This window comes from Pteronotus mesoamericanus, unplaced genomic scaffold (genome assembly GCF_021234165.1).
Source record: "Pteronotus mesoamericanus isolate MK-2021 breed Mesoamerican mustached bat unplaced genomic scaffold, CSHL_Meso_final contig_1018, whole genome shotgun sequence".
Lineage (NCBI taxonomy): Eukaryota > Metazoa > Chordata > Mammalia > Chiroptera > Mormoopidae > Pteronotus > Pteronotus mesoamericanus.
In genome coordinates, this window is record NW_026555002.1 from 3535234 (window position 1) to 3554745 (window position 19512).

Genomic DNA, 19512 nt, shown 5'->3' on the forward strand with positions numbered 1-19512 from the left:
CTCAGTGTTGAATAAATGGGCTTATACGGCAGCTCCCCCTGCCTGCCTCCTCACAGGGAGCCTCAGTTTCACGTCTGCTGCTGGCATCTTCGGGTTGGCCTTTCCAGATCCTTTCCTGGACTCCTGAAGACACAAATTCGGTTCCAATTCTGTGCAACCATCCCTGAGCTTGAGGTCTCTTGGGGCCTGGAGCATCCTGACAAGTAGGCAGGCGAGGTCTCAGTTCGCAGCCCCGTCCCTCCCTTTCCACCCACGGCTCCAATAACTCTGCTTCAGAGTGGGAACCAGACCCGGGAGCCAGACACAGGTGAGGCCCAGGTCTGCATCCTGGCTTTGCCACAAATACCCAGCCGCTGAATCTCAGTTGCATCTCTGAAGCTATGGGAAATGGCTGGTGCCAAGTGGGTGTTCGCAACCAGGCCCAAGGTGGCCCTCCTGATCAGGCCAGTGCCTCGAGGGCAGGGCCTTGGGGGGGGAGGGCTCCAGCCTGCAACTAGCACCGGTGACCGCGTGTCACCTCAGCTTTGAAAGAGGACTGGGATTCTCTAATGGGCTCATTGCCTGCAACTAAAAATAACCTAACTGGGTCAGGTTCTGAGCCTGGTGATTTCCGCCACCAGGGGGAGCCTTGAACTCTAGCCCCATCCAAGTGTTCAGGTGGGCCCTGGGCAGAGCCCTAAACTCACATTCCTGTAGCAACAATGTCAACAGGGATGGAGGTGATTTCCCAGGAGGTCCTAATTGTGCACAAGGACATCCTGTGAACAGCAAATGCCTGGAAGCAGGCCGCTCTGCCTCTTCACCGAAGACGCTGGAAAATCACATGGGTGAACGGCAACAAGGTGAATTTGTTTGACTTTGGGAAGAATCAGCTAAGGGAGAATCACATTCACAAAAATAACTTGGGTTTTTCGCTAAGGTTGTTAAGGACACGGGAAAGTATTAATAATAATACAATGGTAAGCTTAAAAAAAAAAAACCAGGACACCAATTGAAGATACTGATTCCAACTACGGAAAAAAAACTATCTCAGGAAATCACTGATTTTGAAGTGTGCTCAGTTAGGTGGCAATACTACAAGCAATTTTTTTCCTTCCTTCGACTTTTCCAGTTTCCTTTATGACCGCATGCTACTTTTATAATAATAAAATTAAATACATGAAAAGATAAGTCTGGTTCCGGAAGATGTGTATGAAATCCCTCAGGACAGCTTGGCTTTATGGGGGGGGCTAGTGGCGTCCCCAAAGACAAACGTCCCTCAGGATTCCTAAGGGAGAAACTAACTTCTTTCTTTAATCTTTTAAAAATCTTTTTATTTTATTTTTTAAGTTTTATTTTTTATTTTATTTTATTTTTTTGGTTAAAGATTTTTTTTATTTATTTTCAGAGAAAGGAGAAGAGAGGGAGAAAGAGGAGAGGAACATTGATGTGTGAGAGGGACATCAATTGGTTGCCTCTTGTTTGCCCCCAAATAAGGACCTGGACCACAACCCAGGCACGTGCCCTGACTTGGAATCGAACCGACAACCTTTTGGTTTGCAGGTCGGCACTCAATCCACTGAGCCACAGCAGCCAGGGTGAAATCTTTTTTAAATTAAAAAGTAACACACACAATGAAAAGGAAGTTTTCCTGCTGGCCCAGACACCCCAGTTCCATTGCCCCGAGGCCAGCATCTTGAGTGTCCTTGCAAAACTCTCTGTGCATATACAAGCATATTTTTGTGAAGCCTCTTTTCTTTTAACCCCGTTGTGCACCTTGCTTTTTCCACTTAACAATATTTCTGACCTTTCATTGCAGATTTTGTGTCCACTACACTTTTTTTTAAAGCCAGCATGCCAGTCCATGCCACAGCGTAGTTCACGGTGCCAGTCTGGAGGTGGACGCAGATATGGTATCCAGTGTCTGTGCTCTTACAAACCATACTGCAGTGCATACATGGGTCCAGGCCTTTGGACCCTGTGCCGTCAGGGTACCTGCTAGATAAATCCCAAGAAGAGCAACCTGGGGCCAAAGACGGTGCACATTTTCACTTTTGATTGATTATGCCATATTGCCTTTTTTTATTTTTTTATTTTTAGAGAGGGGATGAGGGAGAAAGAGAGGCAGAGAAATGATGTACAAGAGAATGCATCGATGCGCGAGAGAATGGATCATTTGCCTCTCGCCATGTCCCCAACTGGGGACCTGGCCTGCAACCCAGGCATGTGCCCTGACTGGGAATCGAGCTAGCAACCTTTCCGTCCACAGGCTGGTGCTTGATCCACTGAGCCACACCCGCCAGGGCTGTGTTGTCTCCTACAGTGGGTGCACCAATTGCCATACCTACCACCTGTGGGAATCAGCCCAGAACGGCAGTTCTGGAGCATCCCACTCGAAGAAAGTGACATCAATAAAAATCCCACTTATGAAAGGAATTTTAAGAAACATCCGTGGTGACTTGTTTCAAAAGGATTCTCGACGTTCATCACAGTGCCCGTTTAAAAATGAGCTGTCCTCTTGTGTTTACAATATGATTTGGGTTTTTTAAAAATGTCTTCATCTCCTTTCCAAGAAAGCTGCCTGGGTGTTTTCTGGCCGAACATGGAAAGCGTGAAGGGAGCCCTGGCTGGCGGGGCTCCCTTGGTTGGAGCGTCGTCCCGTACACGAAAATGTTGGGGACTCGATGTCCAGTCAGGGCACATACCTAGGTTATGGGTTTTCATCCCTGGTCAGACATTGATGTTTCTCTCTCTCTTCCTCTCTCAAATCAATAAACATTTAAAAACAAAACAAAACATGAAGGACTGGCCCAATGGCCTCAGAGACCCTGGTGCATCCAGGGTTATAAAGCAAGGCACACCAGGGCCAGTCCCCAGGGGTCTCCCCAAGGTCACCACATTGCCATAGCAACGGAGCTCTCCTGGTCCTCTGCTTCCGGGGCCAGACAGGCCAGGCTCTGGAGACAGTAACTCTGTGGCCCTGAGTCAAGCCATCGGCCAGCACTGGTCAGCATGCGTGGCTGTCACTGTCCTGTGCTGGGGCAGCCACCGCCCAGGCCCCTGGGCAACCTACCTGCTCCGTCCTCGCCCTGAGCACTTCCCACACCTGAATCATGATGACTCCCCTCGGCAGGGCCAAGGACGCACTTCCTACAGGTCCTTTGTGCCACTGGCCACTGACTATCCACCGTGACTACCTGCTGGCTCCTTCCCAGCTTCATATTCCTTTCCTCTTCCTTGGCACCCTGGGCGCAGCAGGGCTCCGAGCTGATGCGGGAACAGAGACATGCCCACCCTGCTGGTTCCCTGTTCCTTCCCACTGGAACCTTCTGCCCAGTGTTGTCTCTACGTGGTCGCCCTGACCGCTTCTGCACCCATTGCTCAGCTCTCAAAGCCACATTAAAGTCATCTCTGTGCTGTCCCCGGCACTGCGTCACCTCTCCCCCAGACTGTCCCTGCCTGGCAGGCCCCCAGAAGCACGGACCCCAGCCTGCCCAGAGTGGCCTGCTCTTCACTCAGAGCACATTCCCAGCGTGACTTGCATTATTTTGTAGGCACCTCTCGGAATGTATGGTTGTCTTACCGAGGCTGCAGCCTCCACCCACACTGCCACAGAGCAGGCATCTTGCTCAGCTCAGGCGGCCACAACAAAACAGCACAGATTGCGGTGGGGTGGGGGGGGCTTCACCAACACACATAGACTTCTCATAGTTCTGGGGGCTGGAAGAGCGGTGTGCCAGTGTGGTCCAGCTCGAGGGAGGACCCTCTCCCTGGCTTGTGGATGGTTGCCTTCCCGTGGTGTCCTCACGTGGCCTTTCCCCAGCACCTGTATGAGGAGCGAGAGAGAGCGATCTCTCTCTTCCCCTTCTATAAGGCTGCCAATCCTGCAGGATTAGGACCCCATTCTTATGCTCTCATTTAATGTTAATTAGCTGCTAAACACCGTGTCTTCAAATGCAGCCACGTTGAGGTTAGGGCTTGCACACGGTCATTTGGAAGGAAGCGATTCAGCCCATAGTGGTGCCCACTAATATCTGCTAAAGTAGAACAACAACAAGACAGCTCATATCTACCTATCAGCCACTACGTGAGACACGGTGCTTTCGGCAGAGATTGCCTCATTTTATCCCCCTAATACCTCAAAAAGGAGTTGTCTTATTATTTCCATTTTACTGGCAGAGAAACTGAGAGCCAGGGAGGTTCAACACTTCACCTGCACGTTAGTGGCAGAACTGAGATTCTCTCGCTCAAGTGTGCTTGATCTCGTAACCGCCATGCAAAGTACATACTTTGATATACGCAAGGGGGACTCCCTGAAAATGGAGTTTGTTTATAAAAAATTGAGTATGTATTCCTACATTTAAACTTCAGTCACCTTCAAAGTACTCTCCATCTGATGCACTATGCTTATCGAGACATTTTTTCCACCGCTCAAAACAGTTTTTGATCTCGTTGATTTTGATGCCTTTTAGTGCTTCCGCCGTTTTTTTGTTTCACCTCTTACAGATTGGCAAAATGTTTCCCTTCGAGGACTTTTTTCATCCGGGGAACAAAAAGAAAGTCACTGTGGGCGAGATCGAGCCACCTTCAAATGCATCCGCATCTGCCCCAATGATCTGCCTCTGCACGATTCACTCAGCGCCCACTGGGACTGCGCCCAAAGCCACCCAGACCCTCCTGGGTTGTCTCCCTCCCTGTCCCCTCATCCTATAAGCAAACTTAAGGTTTTTCCATCTTAAAACTTAAAAACAAACAACCAAAACAACAACAACACTCCCCTCCCCGCCGCCCCACCGCTGATGGCTCTCGGCCTTGGCCGTGTATTTCAAAGGCCTCGCACCAGGTCAATTAAATAGAAATCTCGGGTGGGGCCTGGACGTCCAGACAGTGGCCGAGACTGAGACCCAGGCTCCCGGCAGCCTCCTCCCTGCCTGGGGATCGTCTTGTCTCTTCACCCTAACTGAGGACCTTCGGATAAACTGCCCTCGCTCCCTGTCGCAGTGTTGTCTCCCACTGCAGCCTGGCTCCAGCCGGCCCCGCCCCATGGAAAGCTCCTCATCAGCATCTCCCTGACTTCCTTCTCCCAACCTCTCCCCGCCCTCTCCCGCCTCCCCACATTCTTCTGATTGCTTCCCTAGGTCCCTACCTTGCTCCTGACCGGCCAGCCTCACCTGTACCCTCAGCCCTATTGGCGTCTTCCCTGCTTCGTTCTTGTCTTCCCTCCTGTCTTCCCCACACTCTCCCCAGGGCGCTCTCCCCCCATGACTCCCAAGTCTACATCTCTAGCCTTGGCCTTCCAGACCACCCGTCCACGCTTCCTGCTGCCTCCGTGAACACCCAGTGGATGCTGAGCCCCGCCTCTGCTGTGCGTCGCGTCTGCACACCGAAAACCTGTTCTCCTACGTGCGTTGCCCATCGAGATTCCTATCCCTGATCCACCCAGTCTCCCAAGCAGGAGCCCAGATGCCATCTTCCTACCCGCCCTCATTGGGCTAATCATGGAACTGTGGAACCCTCTGGAATCCACGCCCCTGTGGTGCAGCTGCCCGGCCCTGGCTTTGTCCCACCCGGCATCGCTCATTCCCTGGGCTTTCCGAGCAGACCTTCTAAGCCTGTGCTCCGTCCCTTCCCACTCACACCTCTCCCTCTGTCCTCCTGTGTGTACCGGGGCTCTCTTCCCAAAATGCAAATCTGAGCCTGCCACTCCTTCCCTCTGTCGCAGGACGAGATGCAAGCTCCCTGGCAGGTCATGCTGAGCCCCTGGAGGCCCACGCCTTGCCTGTCTTTCCTGATCTTCCTCTCTTCCCACACTCGTTCTGGGCTCCCATGCCCCCAAATCAGCGCCTTGCCAGTGTCACTCATTCATTCATTCATTCATTCATTCATTCAACAAGCGTTGACTGAGAGCCTCCCCTGTGCCCAGATGTATTCGACCCCAGGGAGGAGCCAGGGAACACAGGCCTCTTCCTTCCAGGAGCTGCCACTCCACATGGGGACTTCCGTCCGCCCTGTGCTGTGACAGTTGTCTGCAGTGTAACCGCTCTGCAGCCAGGAGGGAAAGGGCACCCTTGGGAACCCAACCTCCTGGCTTCGGCATTTACCAGCTGGTAAAATCATGGTCAAGGGGCTTCCTCTTTCTGTGCCTCAGTTTCTTACCCCATAAGACTAGCAACCTGCCTCATGGGGTTGTCGTGAGGACTGAACAAGCAAACGGCTGCAAAGGGCTGAGAAGAACACCTGGTCTGCACTCGGGGCTCAAGACTTTTGTTTTATACCCTCAGCCCAATGCTTAACACATACTGAGTATTCAATCAATGTTTTCTGGTGGGATTAAAGAATAAGAGTATGCGTAGTTACACGTTAGAAATTAAGTTCTCCCTGAAAACCAAGCGGCCCTGCTGCTATAAACCCACTGAATGACCTAGAAATAATGACTACATCACATGCATGGAAGTAACACGATCTGGACACCAACGGCCAGCTATGTGCCCTCTGACCCGAGCCTCCTTGTGCAGAGAGAAGGCCTGAAACTCCACCAATGACCCTTTAGGTGTGAAGGCAAAGGGAGGGAGGTGACAGCAGCCAGGATTCCATCTGTGTTTGCAGGACCCTTTAGCTCCAGTCCAGGGCAGAGGTGGGAGTGGTGCTCAGAGGGGCTGACGCCATCCCGACCGCGACTGTGTGACTTGGAGCGAGACACTCACTTCCGCAGGCCTGTGTCTCGCCCTCGTCCAGTGGACAAACTCAGACCAAAGAACATTCAGGGCCCTTCTCATCTCTGCGATTCTAGACCTTTCTGTATGATAGATCTAGAGTAGAGACCACCACAGGGAGAAAACAGGGACCATGACTTATGAGTGAAAACAAACAACAAAAAACACAGTGACCTATGACAAGTGCATGACAATCTTTTGGGAGCTCGGGTGTCTGGAAGCGTGGAAGAAGAAAAAAAGTATGAAAGAAGAAAAGTCATTTCAGGACAGGACAGTTTAACTCGTAAGGACATTGTACTTTGCATTTGCAAACAAGACATTTCAGTAGATTTCAGAAGTTCATCTTTGACTCAGTAATTCCTTTTGGAGGATTTAGTTTACAGAAATAATCCCAGAGGAGCGCCATGATTTGTTCACAAAGATGTTCGTCTCAGTGTATTTATAACCAAAAAACTGAAAGTTGCTTCAATTTCTAATAGTCAAGGAATGGTTAAATAGTTCATGGTGTGTCTCTTTGATACATTATCTTTTACAAGAAAATAACATGGAGAAAATAGGTACAATATAATGTCAAGTGGGGAGAAAAATCACGTCCTACATCAACTTTGCTGCATGATTTGTTTTAGGAAAAAAGAAAAGTTCACAGATAAAAGACCGGATGAAAATGTGCCTCTGGTTAGTGGGATTTGGGTGACTTTTTTCCTGCCTCCTTGCACTTCCAAGTGCTCGGCATCTACAACTTTGAAATCCTCCCTTAAAAATAGCACAAAAATGGAATTTGAGAAAGTAACACTTTGCCAAAAGTACAGTCATATTTCTCACCTCTTTGAGCAGTGTGATGAAAGTCTCCCATTTAAACACTGGGTTCCTTGCGTCCTTCACGTGGTAGGGATGGTGGCGGGGGTCTGGTGCCAGCCCCGAGAGCACACGATGCTGACCAGTGGCCCCTGAGTGCGGAGCTCTCCGCTGCTCCTGGCTGTGCCTGAATCGCCGCCTTCTTAGATGCCCGGGCTGGCGAGCCCTCAGACGGAGCTCCCACTGGAGCTGCCATCTCCCCGCCCACTCTGGCGAGGCCAGGAAGGCACCCTGGGGAGGACAGCCTGTGCCCAGGCACTAGGGGCGCAGGCCCCGAGGCAGACCACGCAGAACTCCACGTCTCAGCACCTGGATGCATGGACCCCTCCACCCTTCTGGGGGGTTCAGACACAGAGGATGGAGACAACTCAGAACAGAGGCGGGAACATTGGTCCAGGCTCAGAACCCACATGCTCTCCTTGCCCTGCTTCTACCTGGCTATGTGGTTGCGAGGAAGTCACCAAACCGCATGGGACCCGCTTTAGCCCCCAGCCAGCTGAGTAGGGTGGTCTTGGATTCAAGGCCCCTTCCACCTCTGATTGGCTAATCTTTTACGTCTTGTTCTGTATGTGACCTTACCTCTACAGGCTGACAAGTTTCAGCTGGCCTTTGGGGCCACATGTTGTCCCCAGTTAATCTTGGCTGTGCAGAGAGAGGGTCTCTCCTGAGAGAGGCAGGCCCTCTCAATTGGCGCCACTGGGTTCGGCAGCCCACTACCCCCGCCTCTCCACAGCGCCAGGCCCTGGGCCTTCCAGGGCGGCCGCTCTGGACGTGGCCCAAGCCCTCCCTCTCCTCTCCCGGGCTTCACGCACACTTTCAGCAGGGCCTTCTGGACCCCGCATCGCCCCACCCCAGGGCTCCAACGCAGAGAGGGGTCTCCCCTAGGAGGAGCGACAGGCCCTCATGGTGCAGCCAGGGGGTCTGTTCAGGAAGCACAGTGGCATAAATCACCATGACGCGTTGGCCCCCGGGGAGGAGAGGGTAGGAGCAGAAGCGCTGTGTGAGTGCATGTATACGTGTGCATCTGTGCGCACGTGTGTGTGTGTGTGTGTGTGTGTGTGTGTGTGTGTGTGTGTGTGGCTTTGACATGATTGCACTTCTTCGGGGAGGGGGCAGAGTGCGACATGGCTGTGGTAGACCTGGCCTACAGATGACGCTTGGAGCTCTTTCATTTTCAATCAATAAATTTCAGACACTTTCCACTGTCATGGGACAGTCTGTCCAGCGGCTGACTTTGTGTAAGCATGTGTCCCATGGTCACTTGTTAACAGAACGAAGGCCGATGGGTGGTGGACTTGTCAAGAGCAGACATGGGTGGTCCTGAGACTGAGGGCCCCAAACACACAAAGGCTACACAGAAGGTCTCCGTGCACCTCCGTGACTCCAGAATCATGAAAAAAGTTGTCACCAGCCTTTCTATTGGGTTATGCTGATTAGAAACGTACATTTAAGTTAGAGAATGGCCAAGAAGGGACCAGACTTACCTTCCAAGCGCCCACGGAGGTTGTGGTTCATTGGGTGGATGTATCACAGAGATAGGGCCAGGGCGGCCCACAGCCAACGGGGGTGAGGCAATAAGGGACCAGCAGAACCAAGAGGCCTGCAGACACGAGGGACGCTTCCCCAGGGGCCTTTATTCCAGGCCCTGAGAACAGAGTTAGAAGGACGCGCCCAGCTCCATTCTTCCTGCTCTATCCACACGTGCCGCCGGCTGAGGGAGCTGTGCCTACCCAGACCATCAACCACCCTCTCTGGGGTCCCCAGGGTCCCCGGGGTCCCCAGGCCTTGAGCCCCACAGACAGCCATTTGTATCAGTGGGACCACCAGTGGGTCAGGGTGGTCTTGCAGAACTGGGAGGAGCGTCCTGTACCTTGAACAAAGTCCTGGCCCGATTGGGGTCTACACCAGGGATTCTCCAAGACCTTAAACTTTGGCACACCCCAGAATCACCCGGAAAGCTTGTTAAAATGGGTTTCTGGAGCTTCAGATCCAAAAGGTCTGTGGGATTCAGGAGAACTCCAGGATATGCATTTCTCACAGCTTCCTGGGGCCATAACGGGACCTGCAGCGCCAAGCGCAGGCAGACACCCGGAACCGGGCCCCAGGGTGGCCCTACGGAGAGGGAGGGGTGAATGTCCTGGGCCCCCCAGCCTGCTGGACACTCAGCCCATGGCTATGGCTCCTCGGGGAGGACCTCGGGGCCTCCGTGACCATGTCACCTCCTCAGAGATGCAGCCTCTAGTGACCCCGGGTACAGCAGCCACCACTCCTTCTTGACCATGTTGTTCCTTCTACGCTCTCTTTATCACTAATCAGGGGAGTTGCATTTCCTACTTAGTTGCTACGTGTTTATTATCCACTTGACCCCGTACGATGAGGGGTTCTTGAGAAAAGTGGCTCTGTCCGGTCGGTCTGTCCGGTTGAATCCCCATCTCCTAGAACAACGTCTCCCTCTTGCTGACACTCAGTACACATCTGCTGTGTATGGTGGCCTCAGCCATCCCCCGGGGGAGCAAACGGAACTCTTGGCGCCGGGCGTGGGTGGTGTGGGAAAGGTGGCCTTGGCCACGTCCCTGACCTAGATCTCGTCCCAGGGTCCTTAGCAGGCCAGCTCAGCAGTCTTTGCCACGCATGAGGCTGCACCACGTAAGGCTGCAATATTCCACTGTCACTTCATGAGCCGTCGGACGCCTTGACCAAACAAAGCGGGGAAGTGAGTGGGACTTGACGGAAATGATGGGCCTCGTCCCAGGGTCCCTGATGGTGACGGGGGCTCCAGCGCCTCCGCCCTGAATCAAACATCTGCGAGGACCAGGACCTCCCCACGCCTGGACCTTCAGGCCTGCTCTGAGGGGAGGGTGCGTGAGGGCAGGCCCCGCGCCCCGCGCCCCGCGCCCTGCTCCTGCTGTGTCTGCACCCCGCTCGTCGGATCGCCAGGCCGAGTGCCGCGGGGAGCTGCTCTGTGAGAGCCCCCCCAGCTTGGGCCGGGCAGCGAAGGAGCAGTGCCCAAGTACCACACACACACACACAAACACACACACACATGCCACACCCGGCCCCTGCTGTCCCGGGCCGTGCTCTGTGCCATGGGCCACAGCCTGAAGCTCTGGTGTAACTGACCTCAGGGGCCACCTGCCCGAGCCTTCGGAGGCTGAACTACTTCTGACATTTTCAGTCCGGCAGCCCGGGCCTGAAGCACGTGTTCTTGGAGTTGGCTTGTTCCTTCATTTGCTTAACAAGTGGGTTTTTCGGGGAAGGTGGGTAGAGGGCCTGCTGGAGCTACGCACCCTCCTGTGGGTATTCGTTTGTCTCTATGGGCACAAATCATAATGACAGTTCAGTTTCACTAAATGCTCTGAATACGTCCTAAGTGGGATTCAGGGACAGAAAAAGGACATTAATGGAAAAACTGGTGAAATCTGAATAAAGTCTCGAGTTTGGTTAATAGCACGTACAGTGTCAATCTCGCAGGCTGACCAGTGTACCGCAGTGATGTCCGACGCTCACCTGGGGAAAAACTGGGGGTGGGGCGTTCGGGGACACTCCATATTGCCTTTGCAACTTTTCTGTAAATCTAAAATGATCCCCCCTGAAAAAGCTTATTTTAAAAATGCAGTTCTAAAGTTTTATAATCCAGTCTAACCTATTGATTTGGAGGTTTAATGAGCAAATCCCCTAGTCAGTTCAACTTGTATATTTTATTGAGGTATAGCGCATACAGTAAGGTGTGCAAATCTTGTGTGTACAGCTCACTGAATTTTCACATGTGGGTGCACCCTCCCGACCAGCACCAGGTCACATTCTAGGAAGTTCCCGGCACCCGGAAGCCCCCTCCCAGCCCCTTTCCCATGAACAGTATTCGTCCACCAGACCAGGACGCTCTCTTGACTCACATACCATATGTTGGTTTTGCCTGTTCTTGAACTTCACATAAGTAGAATCAAAGTATGTACTCTTCTGAATCTGGCTTCTTTCCCTCAACATAATGTCTAAAAATCAGCCACATCATTGTATGGAGCAGTGGTTCATTCTTTTATTACTGGGTAATATTCCATTGCATCAATATCTCCCATATAGTTATACATTCTGTTTTCAATTGACATGTGGGTTGCTCCCAGTTTGACACTCTTATGAATGAAAATGCTGTCAATATTCTCATTTGTGTATTTATGCATTTTTCTGTGATATATACTTCAGAGTGGAATCGCTGGGTCATAGAGCACTTGCATGTTCAGTTTTAGTAAAAACTACCAAACATCTTTCCTACTAGTTACTTTTCTTCCAGAAATGTATGAGAGTTCCGTTTGCTTCACATTCTTGACAACACTTGCTGTTGTCAGTATTTTTAATTTTAGTTATTCAAGTGTATAAGTGTCTCATGGTTTTAACTTGCATTTTCTTGATGACCTTTTGTGTAGCAGCCTTTAGGATATCCTGTTTTGTGAAATGCCTGTTCAAGGTTCTTCCCCATTTTTATTGGACTGTTTGTCTTTTTCTTATTGGTTTGTAGTTACTCTTTATATATTCTGGAGACAAGTCCTTTGTCAGATATAGGTATAATACATGTCTTTTCCCCTTCTATAGCTTTTCTTTTCACCCTTAGTGGATTGTTTTGAAGAGAACAGTTTAACTTTAAGCAAATAAACTCTAACTTTTTAAAAATTCAAATCAGAAGACTTTGGTGCTTGTATACATTCAGAACTAGAATAACTTTGGAGATCATCTGTGTCAATGGTTCTTAAGCCTTATGTTCACTAGAATAACGTGAGAAACTTTTGAAAAAAAATACCAATGCCTGGGTCCCACTCCCGGAGATCATGAATCGGCTGGTCAGGTGCGGGGCCCAGGCATCAGCCTGGTTTAAAAAACTCCCCAGGGAGTTCAAACAAGCAGTTGGAATTGAGACCCACCAGCTTCCGTGCGGGGTAGGGAATAAGGGAGGGCACTCTGCTTGGCAGTGGCCAGATGCCCTCTCTCAGTCCTGCCTCATGTCACGGCCCTTAACAGGTAATTGACTCTTCCCTTGCGGTGGGCAGAAGCCGGTCCCTGGGGTGATCCTTGGAGGGCTTCTCTCTGTGAAACCTCTCAGTTCGCCAGGCACAGGCCTGGTTAATGCCCACTGTCTTGGCGTGATAATTAATAGCATGTCACTTTCAGAAGGGCCCCGATTTGGATAGCGCACTGTAGGGCCGCTCGCTCTGGAGGGCGCGCTGCCTCTTGCCTGCATGCCCTTGTCCGGCCCTCCGGCCTCAGCCTCAGGCCGGATGCCCCCGCCCCCCGCCCCCACCAGCTACCCTTGCAGGTTTGGAAGATACCAGGCAGGCATCTCTGAAGCAGAGGGACCCGTCTCAACAATGACCAGGCCCCAATTCCTCATCTTTCCAGGAGGACTTGTTAAAACCCCCAGGGAGACGCAGCCCCCAGGTATGAGGCCTGTGCCGAGAACCGCGCCCAGCACCAAAGCCGCACCTCCAGCTCCGCACACGGTGGAAATTCCATCTCTCCACTGCCTGGCCACACAGAGGCACAGCACAACCGCCCCGACCCACGGCCTTTGTCGTCGGTCCCTCTGTCATCACACTGCCCAGCTGATCCAATCGGTAAAAGAGCTGATTAGGAGGCGCGGGGTCAGCTGACTCCTCCACAGGGACCTGTGACCAAGGCCCCTGAAGACCCCGGCGTTCGGAGAGGTGTCCGTCTCCTTCACTGAGGTCAGGCCCCATCTCAGGTGGTCTCCCTCAGGACACCCGGGCAAGAGCTATACAGGCAAAGCACCCTCTCCCCTCTCTCTCCACCTGGTGACGTACCTGTCACCACAAGGCCCGGGTGCCCCAGAGCAGCTCTGTGTCATAGATGCACGTTCAACAGCTCGATCCCTGCCGCCCCATCTGTACTTCTGAGTCATCTGATTTGTCTGAATTTCATTCTTACCTGGAGCCACATCACTCGTACAAAAACAACTTATTATGGCTGCAGTGGACGGAATGAGGGCCCCCGAGAGGCACACCCAGGTCCTAACTCTCAGAATCAGTGAGGGGGACATTATTTGGAGAAGAGTCTTTGCAGAGGTGATTAGGTGAAGGCTCACCCTGGATCACCCAACTGTGTCCTAAATCCAACGACAGGCGCGTCTCGTCCTGACAAGAGACAGAAGAGATTGTGCCGGAGAAGGAGGAGAAAGGCATTAGAGGACAGAGGCATTGAAGTGACCTAGCCCTGAGCCAAGGAACACCTGGGGCCACCGAAGCCGGAAGAGGCAGGAAGGGCCCTGCGTTAGAGCCTTGGGAGGGGACATAGCCTTTCAGACACCCCGATTTTAGACATCCAGCCTCCAGACCCGTGAGAGAGCACATTTCTGTTGTTTTAAGCCGCCAAGTTTGCGGTCACTTGTTATGGAAGCCCAGGGAAACTTATCCAGTGACTTAAGCTAGCTTGATTTTCCTAGATGCTGCCTTACCCCCGCCGGGACGCTGTTCCCCAGACCATCTGCCCGAGAGCGTTCCTGAGCAGACACGTGCAGACACACTCACACACCCACCGTCACACATCTCTGCTCCCTGACAGCACTGTCTCAGCCTTTCCCCAGAAACGCTTCTCCCCAAGAAGAACTGGGATGCACTGGATAATTTATTGAGACGCGCACAGAAGCCAGGGGCTGGGGGAGCACCCGGAGCTCTCCGCACCTGCCCTGTCAAGGCGCTGCGGGAAGCCAGGTTCCCGCAGACCCTGGACTGAAAACAGAATCCTCTACGAAGGAGAAACAACCCGGGAGGACAGAGGCCCAGAAGCAGACCTCGCGCTTTCAGCGATGGAAACCAAGGGCGTCCTGCGAAGTCAGAGGCAGACCCATCAGTCAGGGGGACAAGAACTGGGGGGAGGGGCGGGGAGCAGCCTGTGGCAGGCTCACCGCGGTGAAAATTCAGCGGGGAAGGCTTGTTTCAGGGTGAACAGGAGGAAGACGATCTCCTCGTAGTTATCAGATTCGTACAGACACCCAAACTGGGGGGAGCCGTCGGGGCCGACGCCCAGGTTCTGGAGGTCTGAGTAGGCACAGCTGCCCTCGGCCAGCAGGGCGGGCTGGGACCAGGCGTCGGGAGCTGGTGGTCGCATGTTGAGGTAGGCGCCCAGGTTGGATCTCTGCTGGGGGTCTGTCGGGTGGGTGTAGAGCAGCCACTTGTCCGAGGAGCCTGACCCCCCCCAGGGGCTAGGGAAGCTGACGATGCTGCCGTGGCAGCCGTGGGGTGGCTCCACGAGCTTCTGCACTGGCTGGGTGCCCCGGAAGTCGAGTCCGTCATTAGTGCTTTCGGCCTGGACCCTGGCGCGGAGGCGGCTTCTAGCGTTCAGATACAGCACCCTCTGTGTCGCGCCCCCGACCTCGGCCACTTGGCACTCCAGGGTGTCCTGGGCCACAAAGTTGCCTCTTGCCCACGTGAGCCCGTGGTCGTGGCTGATGAAGCAGAAGGCAAAGGGGCTGGGCCCCAGGTGGGCGTGCAGGTTGCGGTAGGCGTAGGCGGGCACCACCAGGCTCATCGCCTCGTTGTGCAGCTGCAGACAGTGCCCTGGGCCCACCGCAAATGTGGCCCATTCCTTGTGGGCGGGGCCAATGGCAGAGCCGGTGAGGTCCCTGGCGGGGCTCCAGGACCTCCCGTGGTCGGTGCTGATGACGTGGCACAGCCGTGTCACGTTGACCTTGGTGTGGAGCTGGTGGTGCTCGGAGACCTGACTGGGGATGGCAATGAAGAAGAGGAAGAGGGTCCCCGTCTTCTTGTCATATAAGGGGCTCGGGTTCATGGACCGGTGGCCCTCCAGCTGGGCTTGGGCCACCACCTCCTGAGCGTGCCACTGAATGTGAGGAGAGGAGGGAAGAGAAGCGCTGCCTTAACATGACCAGGGACAGTAGCGGGAGCTGCACTCTGGGTGGCGGGCATCTCCTGGGGTTAGGTCAAAGGTCATCGAGAAAAGGTGTTCATCTAGCACCCTCACACCGCCTCCCAGAGCCGTGGGAGCCAGCTCCCCCTCACCTTCTCCAACGAGGCCGACTGACCTGGGAGGGTCGTTGCCTCCTGCCCACCAACACGGGACACAGAGCACCTATGCTGGGCTAGGCCTCAAGGGTCAGAGACCATTCAGGCATGAGCCATTCCCAGCTTCCTCCTGGTCCCCTCAACGGACCAGCCCCGCCCAGCGTCCTGTCCCGGAAAAGTGAAGCCCAGGAAGTAACTACGATCATCTGACTTGTGTGGGACAGAATACGACAATCTCCCCCCATCTTCTCCATATCATACTCCAGTCCTGCCACCCAGGAGGGGCAGCTCCACCGCACAAAGGGCTCACACGGCGCTTCCACGGTCCCCGGGTCGATGTCACACCTGCGGCGCCTCCGCTGTCCACCCCCGTTCGCTACCGGCTCTCCCCCAGCGAGCCAATCGAAAGGCAGCCTCTGTCAGGAGCCTTACGCTGTCTCGCCCACCCTAACCCCTGCCTCCAGGGCGGGGCGAGGGGAGAGGTGATAAGCGCTCCCTGCTACATCTGGGGAACGAGAGGCTTAGATGGGGCACAGGAGATACCCAAGGCCAGACCTCTGGGAAGCATCAGAGCCAGGACTTGAACCCAGGCCCATCTGCTTCGAACCCCATGCTCCGAACTACAGCGACGTCATAAGGGCCACAGGAATGATGGTACTGATATTAAACCCCGTGTGTGTGTGTGATGCGCCCGCCTTGGGTGTCTTTGTCAAAATTGATGGCTTGATCTACATGCTGGAACTGGAGGACACAGTGATCACTCCCACCCTCCCAGCACCCCCTCCTAAGGATACAACCCCAGTTGTGTGATAAACTAGGCCTCCCTTGGGGTTTCCATAACACAGAAGAACCTTCTCGAACACCAGTTTCTCTGGACTAGCCCAGTTATGGCTTGAAGCCGATGCTGCCGGGCCAGCTGGACTTGGTCCTGGCGAACCCATGTTTTCTGGGTGGCCACTTGGGGCTACGTGCTCTGCCTCATCCATGATTGGGCTCTGGGTCCCCCTTAGGCTTCAAGGTCTCCTTCCCCTCTGTCCCCCGGACCCCAGCCATCTGAGGATGGTATGGTCCTCGTATTCCCAGCGGGGCCACGGCAGCCTCATCGGGCCTCACCTGCACCTGGTGGGTGGACGCATCGTAGCTTCCCCTGCGCAGGACGATCAGCTCAGCGTGCTCGTCCTTCTTGCTCATCCGTTTTTCCGCGAAGGCCAGCAGGGTCTTCTGCTGCGGCAGGTAGAGCAGAGCAGGGATCCTGTAGGCGTGGGACCCCGACCGGAACACTGTCTCCCTCTGCAGCATGGGGCAGGGTGCCATGGGGCCTGGGGGAGGCAAGGGAAGCGCCCCCTGCGGTCACATCCTGAGATGGGACTGAGCCGTCCTCCCCGGCAGGGGGTGCCCACCCCACAGGCGAGCCCACCAAGGCTGTTGGCCTGTCCTCCTTCCCCAGGGGATTTGTCCCCTTCGTTGCCTTCCAAGGTCCTGCCTGCCAGCTCTGCATGTGCCTGCCTTGGAGTTTGGCAGCTCTCTGTCCATGAGACTTCAGGGAAGGGGAATGTGGAAAAGTGTATTTTGTGTTGAATTTTTACTCGAAGTGAACAAACCTGGTTAGGACAAGTCTGTGATAACCTTCAACTGCTTTTGCCAGTCAAATGCTAAGCCTTGGATTGGATAGGAGGCCTTGCCAAGTGACATTCTACAGCTGTCGAACTGCCAGAGAATGACACATAGGTGCTTTTTATAACTCCACAGCCCTGGAAAGTCACCTTAGAGAAAAAGAAAAAAGCGGGAAAAGCCTTGCTTCTCCGGGCTCTCTGCCACCGGCTGCCTGAGGCTGCGTCCCTAGCCGCCCCCAGCGCGTGCAGGCGGAACCCGGGAGCCAGGGGGACGCTTCTGGAATGGAAGACAGAGGCTCCCGACAGCTCACCCGGGCTGGGAGAGTCCCCCAGGGGTGCCAAAAATAAAAATTAAAAATAAGCATTTGGCCAAAAAGGGCAGGGAGGGCCAGAGATAACTTGGTGATAGCGTGTAAGACGGCGGCGCCCATGCTGCGCTGCCTGGGTCCCCAGCTGCGGGGGGCGCCCGCTGCAGAGCAGGGCCCTTGGCTGAGCAGGCTGCCCTCAGCTGAAGAGAGCCCCTGCTGGGCGTCCCCAGGGAGGGCTGCACCTGGTGGCTGGCCTGCCCAGCACACCTGGCCCCCTCACCTAACTGGGTGCTCTAAGGGCAGCACGGCCAGGTGTGGGGCTCGGGGTGGGGGGGGCGGTCAGCTGTGGCTTCCCCAGGACACACGCAGCCTCTCCTCTGCATACCCTTCCCCCCCGGCTTGCATTCTCCCCTGCTGGGAACATTATTATCTGTTTAAAACTTATTTAACATGTTTGAGAAATAAATGGAAACTGTGAGTATCTCAGCCAATCTAAAACAAACAATACTGTTAGGACAATATCACAAAATAAAACTAGTAGGGGCGCATGCCGCACAAGGTAACGTGCGGCTGCCCAGCTGTGGGAAAAAGAACCACACCTTTGGGATAACATCTCGACCTGAAAAATTGGAGCCCAAGAAGATCAGACTTGGCAGCCATAACGGTGGCTGCGGAAACTGTTATGAAATGTAGGTGAGACAAAATCAATACAATTCAAAATCGAAATAAAAATGGGGGAAAGATTCAGCATACCAGTGTTCTCTAGAAAATTGACTCGGATTTACTTAGGTTCTTGAGTATTTGCCTTGGAGTGGAAGTGCTGTGTCACATGAGAATTCTACGCTTAACTTTCCGAGGAGCTGCCAGGCCATTTCCCACAGCGCTAGACTGGCTCACGGCCGGCCAGCTGGGATCAAGTGTTCCGGGCTCTCCACATCCTCCTCTACCCTGGGATCGGGTCTTTTTGAAAATAGTCATCCCAGTGGGCGTGAAGTTGTGATTCGCATTTCCCAATGACTAAGCCACGTGGAGCATCTTTGCCTGTGCTCATTGGCCGTGGGGCGCTGGGCTTTAACCTGGAGGCAATGGGAAGATTTCAAATCTGTTTAGGACAGGGAGTGCTCTAACCTGATTATTCTTTAGGAAGTAACTCTTTTGGCTTCAGGGGATAGGGGGCAGAGGGTGAGTCTGTTGCAATGTTCCCGGTGAGGTAAAATAAAAACCTGGAGAAGCAGACTCTCACAACAGAGAGGAGAGCCTGGCTCTTGGCAAGAAAACAGGAGAATTCGTATGATTCGGAGGGTGAACTAGGGAGGACTTGGGAAGGCCTGAGTTTCAAGTATTTGAAGGACTTCCATAGGACCTCTGGCTGCTTTCTGGATTTCTCCTTTAGGCTCAGATGCTTTAGGGTGGGGACGAGTTTATTTTTCCGTGGAGCAAAGAGGTGTTATGCCCCTTCCTTGAGCCCTGCATTGTTCTGGAAACTTGGGAAGCTTGGAGAATAAAACGCACTAATCCCTGAGCCACAGGCTGCTCATCTTTGTCCCTTGTGTATTTAGAGCCACAGCTGGCGCAGGCGGGAGTGGGGTGGCGGAAAAGGGCGTCTTGGGGTCCATTCTAGAGGGTTCTTTTCTGTTCTCAATAACTCAGCGCCAGCCCAAACTCACACATGCACGGGCAGTAATGATCCCCAAACGTCTCCATGGCAATAACAGCAAACGCCTAAGAGGCCCTTGCCCTGTGCTGGGCACCCTTCAAGGGCTGTATAATTTTTTTTGAAAAAAAAAAAAAACAACAACTGGAAGTTGTATTTACAAGCTGTATTATTTACAATACAATTCACAAATTGTACTCACTTGATCCCCACGACACCGCCATGAAGGCAACGCTGTCATTTTCTCTCATACAGATGAGCAAACGGAGCTGACCCGGCCCCTAAGTGTCAGACTGGGGCTACAGACACTTCTAGCCTCTCTGGTCCTGCCTCTGGGGGGGAGGGGAGGCGTCTGGAAAGTGTCAC

The 19512-nt window shown here is 53.6% G+C and overlaps 2 protein-coding genes across 2 annotated transcripts in view; both read right to left on the reverse strand.

The window, feature by feature from the left end:
- Positions 1-19512, reverse strand: part of SNORC (secondary ossification center associated regulator of chondrocyte maturation) — a 252871-nt gene that overhangs the window by 134968 nt on the left and 98391 nt on the right. The gene's annotated exons all lie outside the window — the stretch shown is intronic.
- NEU2 (neuraminidase 2) lies at positions 14451-18316 on the reverse strand. The gene is made up of 3 exons (XM_054571412.1): positions 18246-18316; positions 16685-16890; positions 14451-15389 (listed from the first exon to the last, which is right to left on the reverse strand). Exons 2-3 carry the CDS (start codon positions 16883-16885, stop codon positions 14451-14453), a joined length of 1140 nt encoding a protein of 379 aa, XP_054427387.1. The 5' UTR covers positions 16886-16890; positions 18246-18316.

Bases quoted from the DNA above. Each gene is read 5' to 3' on its own strand.
- NEU2 (XM_054571412.1), bottom strand. From the start codon at position 16,885: ATGGCACCCTGCCCCATGCTGCAGAGGGAGACAGTGTTCCGGTCGGGG. The intron at 15,390-16,684 runs GTGAGGCCCGAT...CCTCACATTCAG, and splicing joins CGTCCACCCACCAGGTGCAG to TGGCACGCTCAGGAGGTGGT.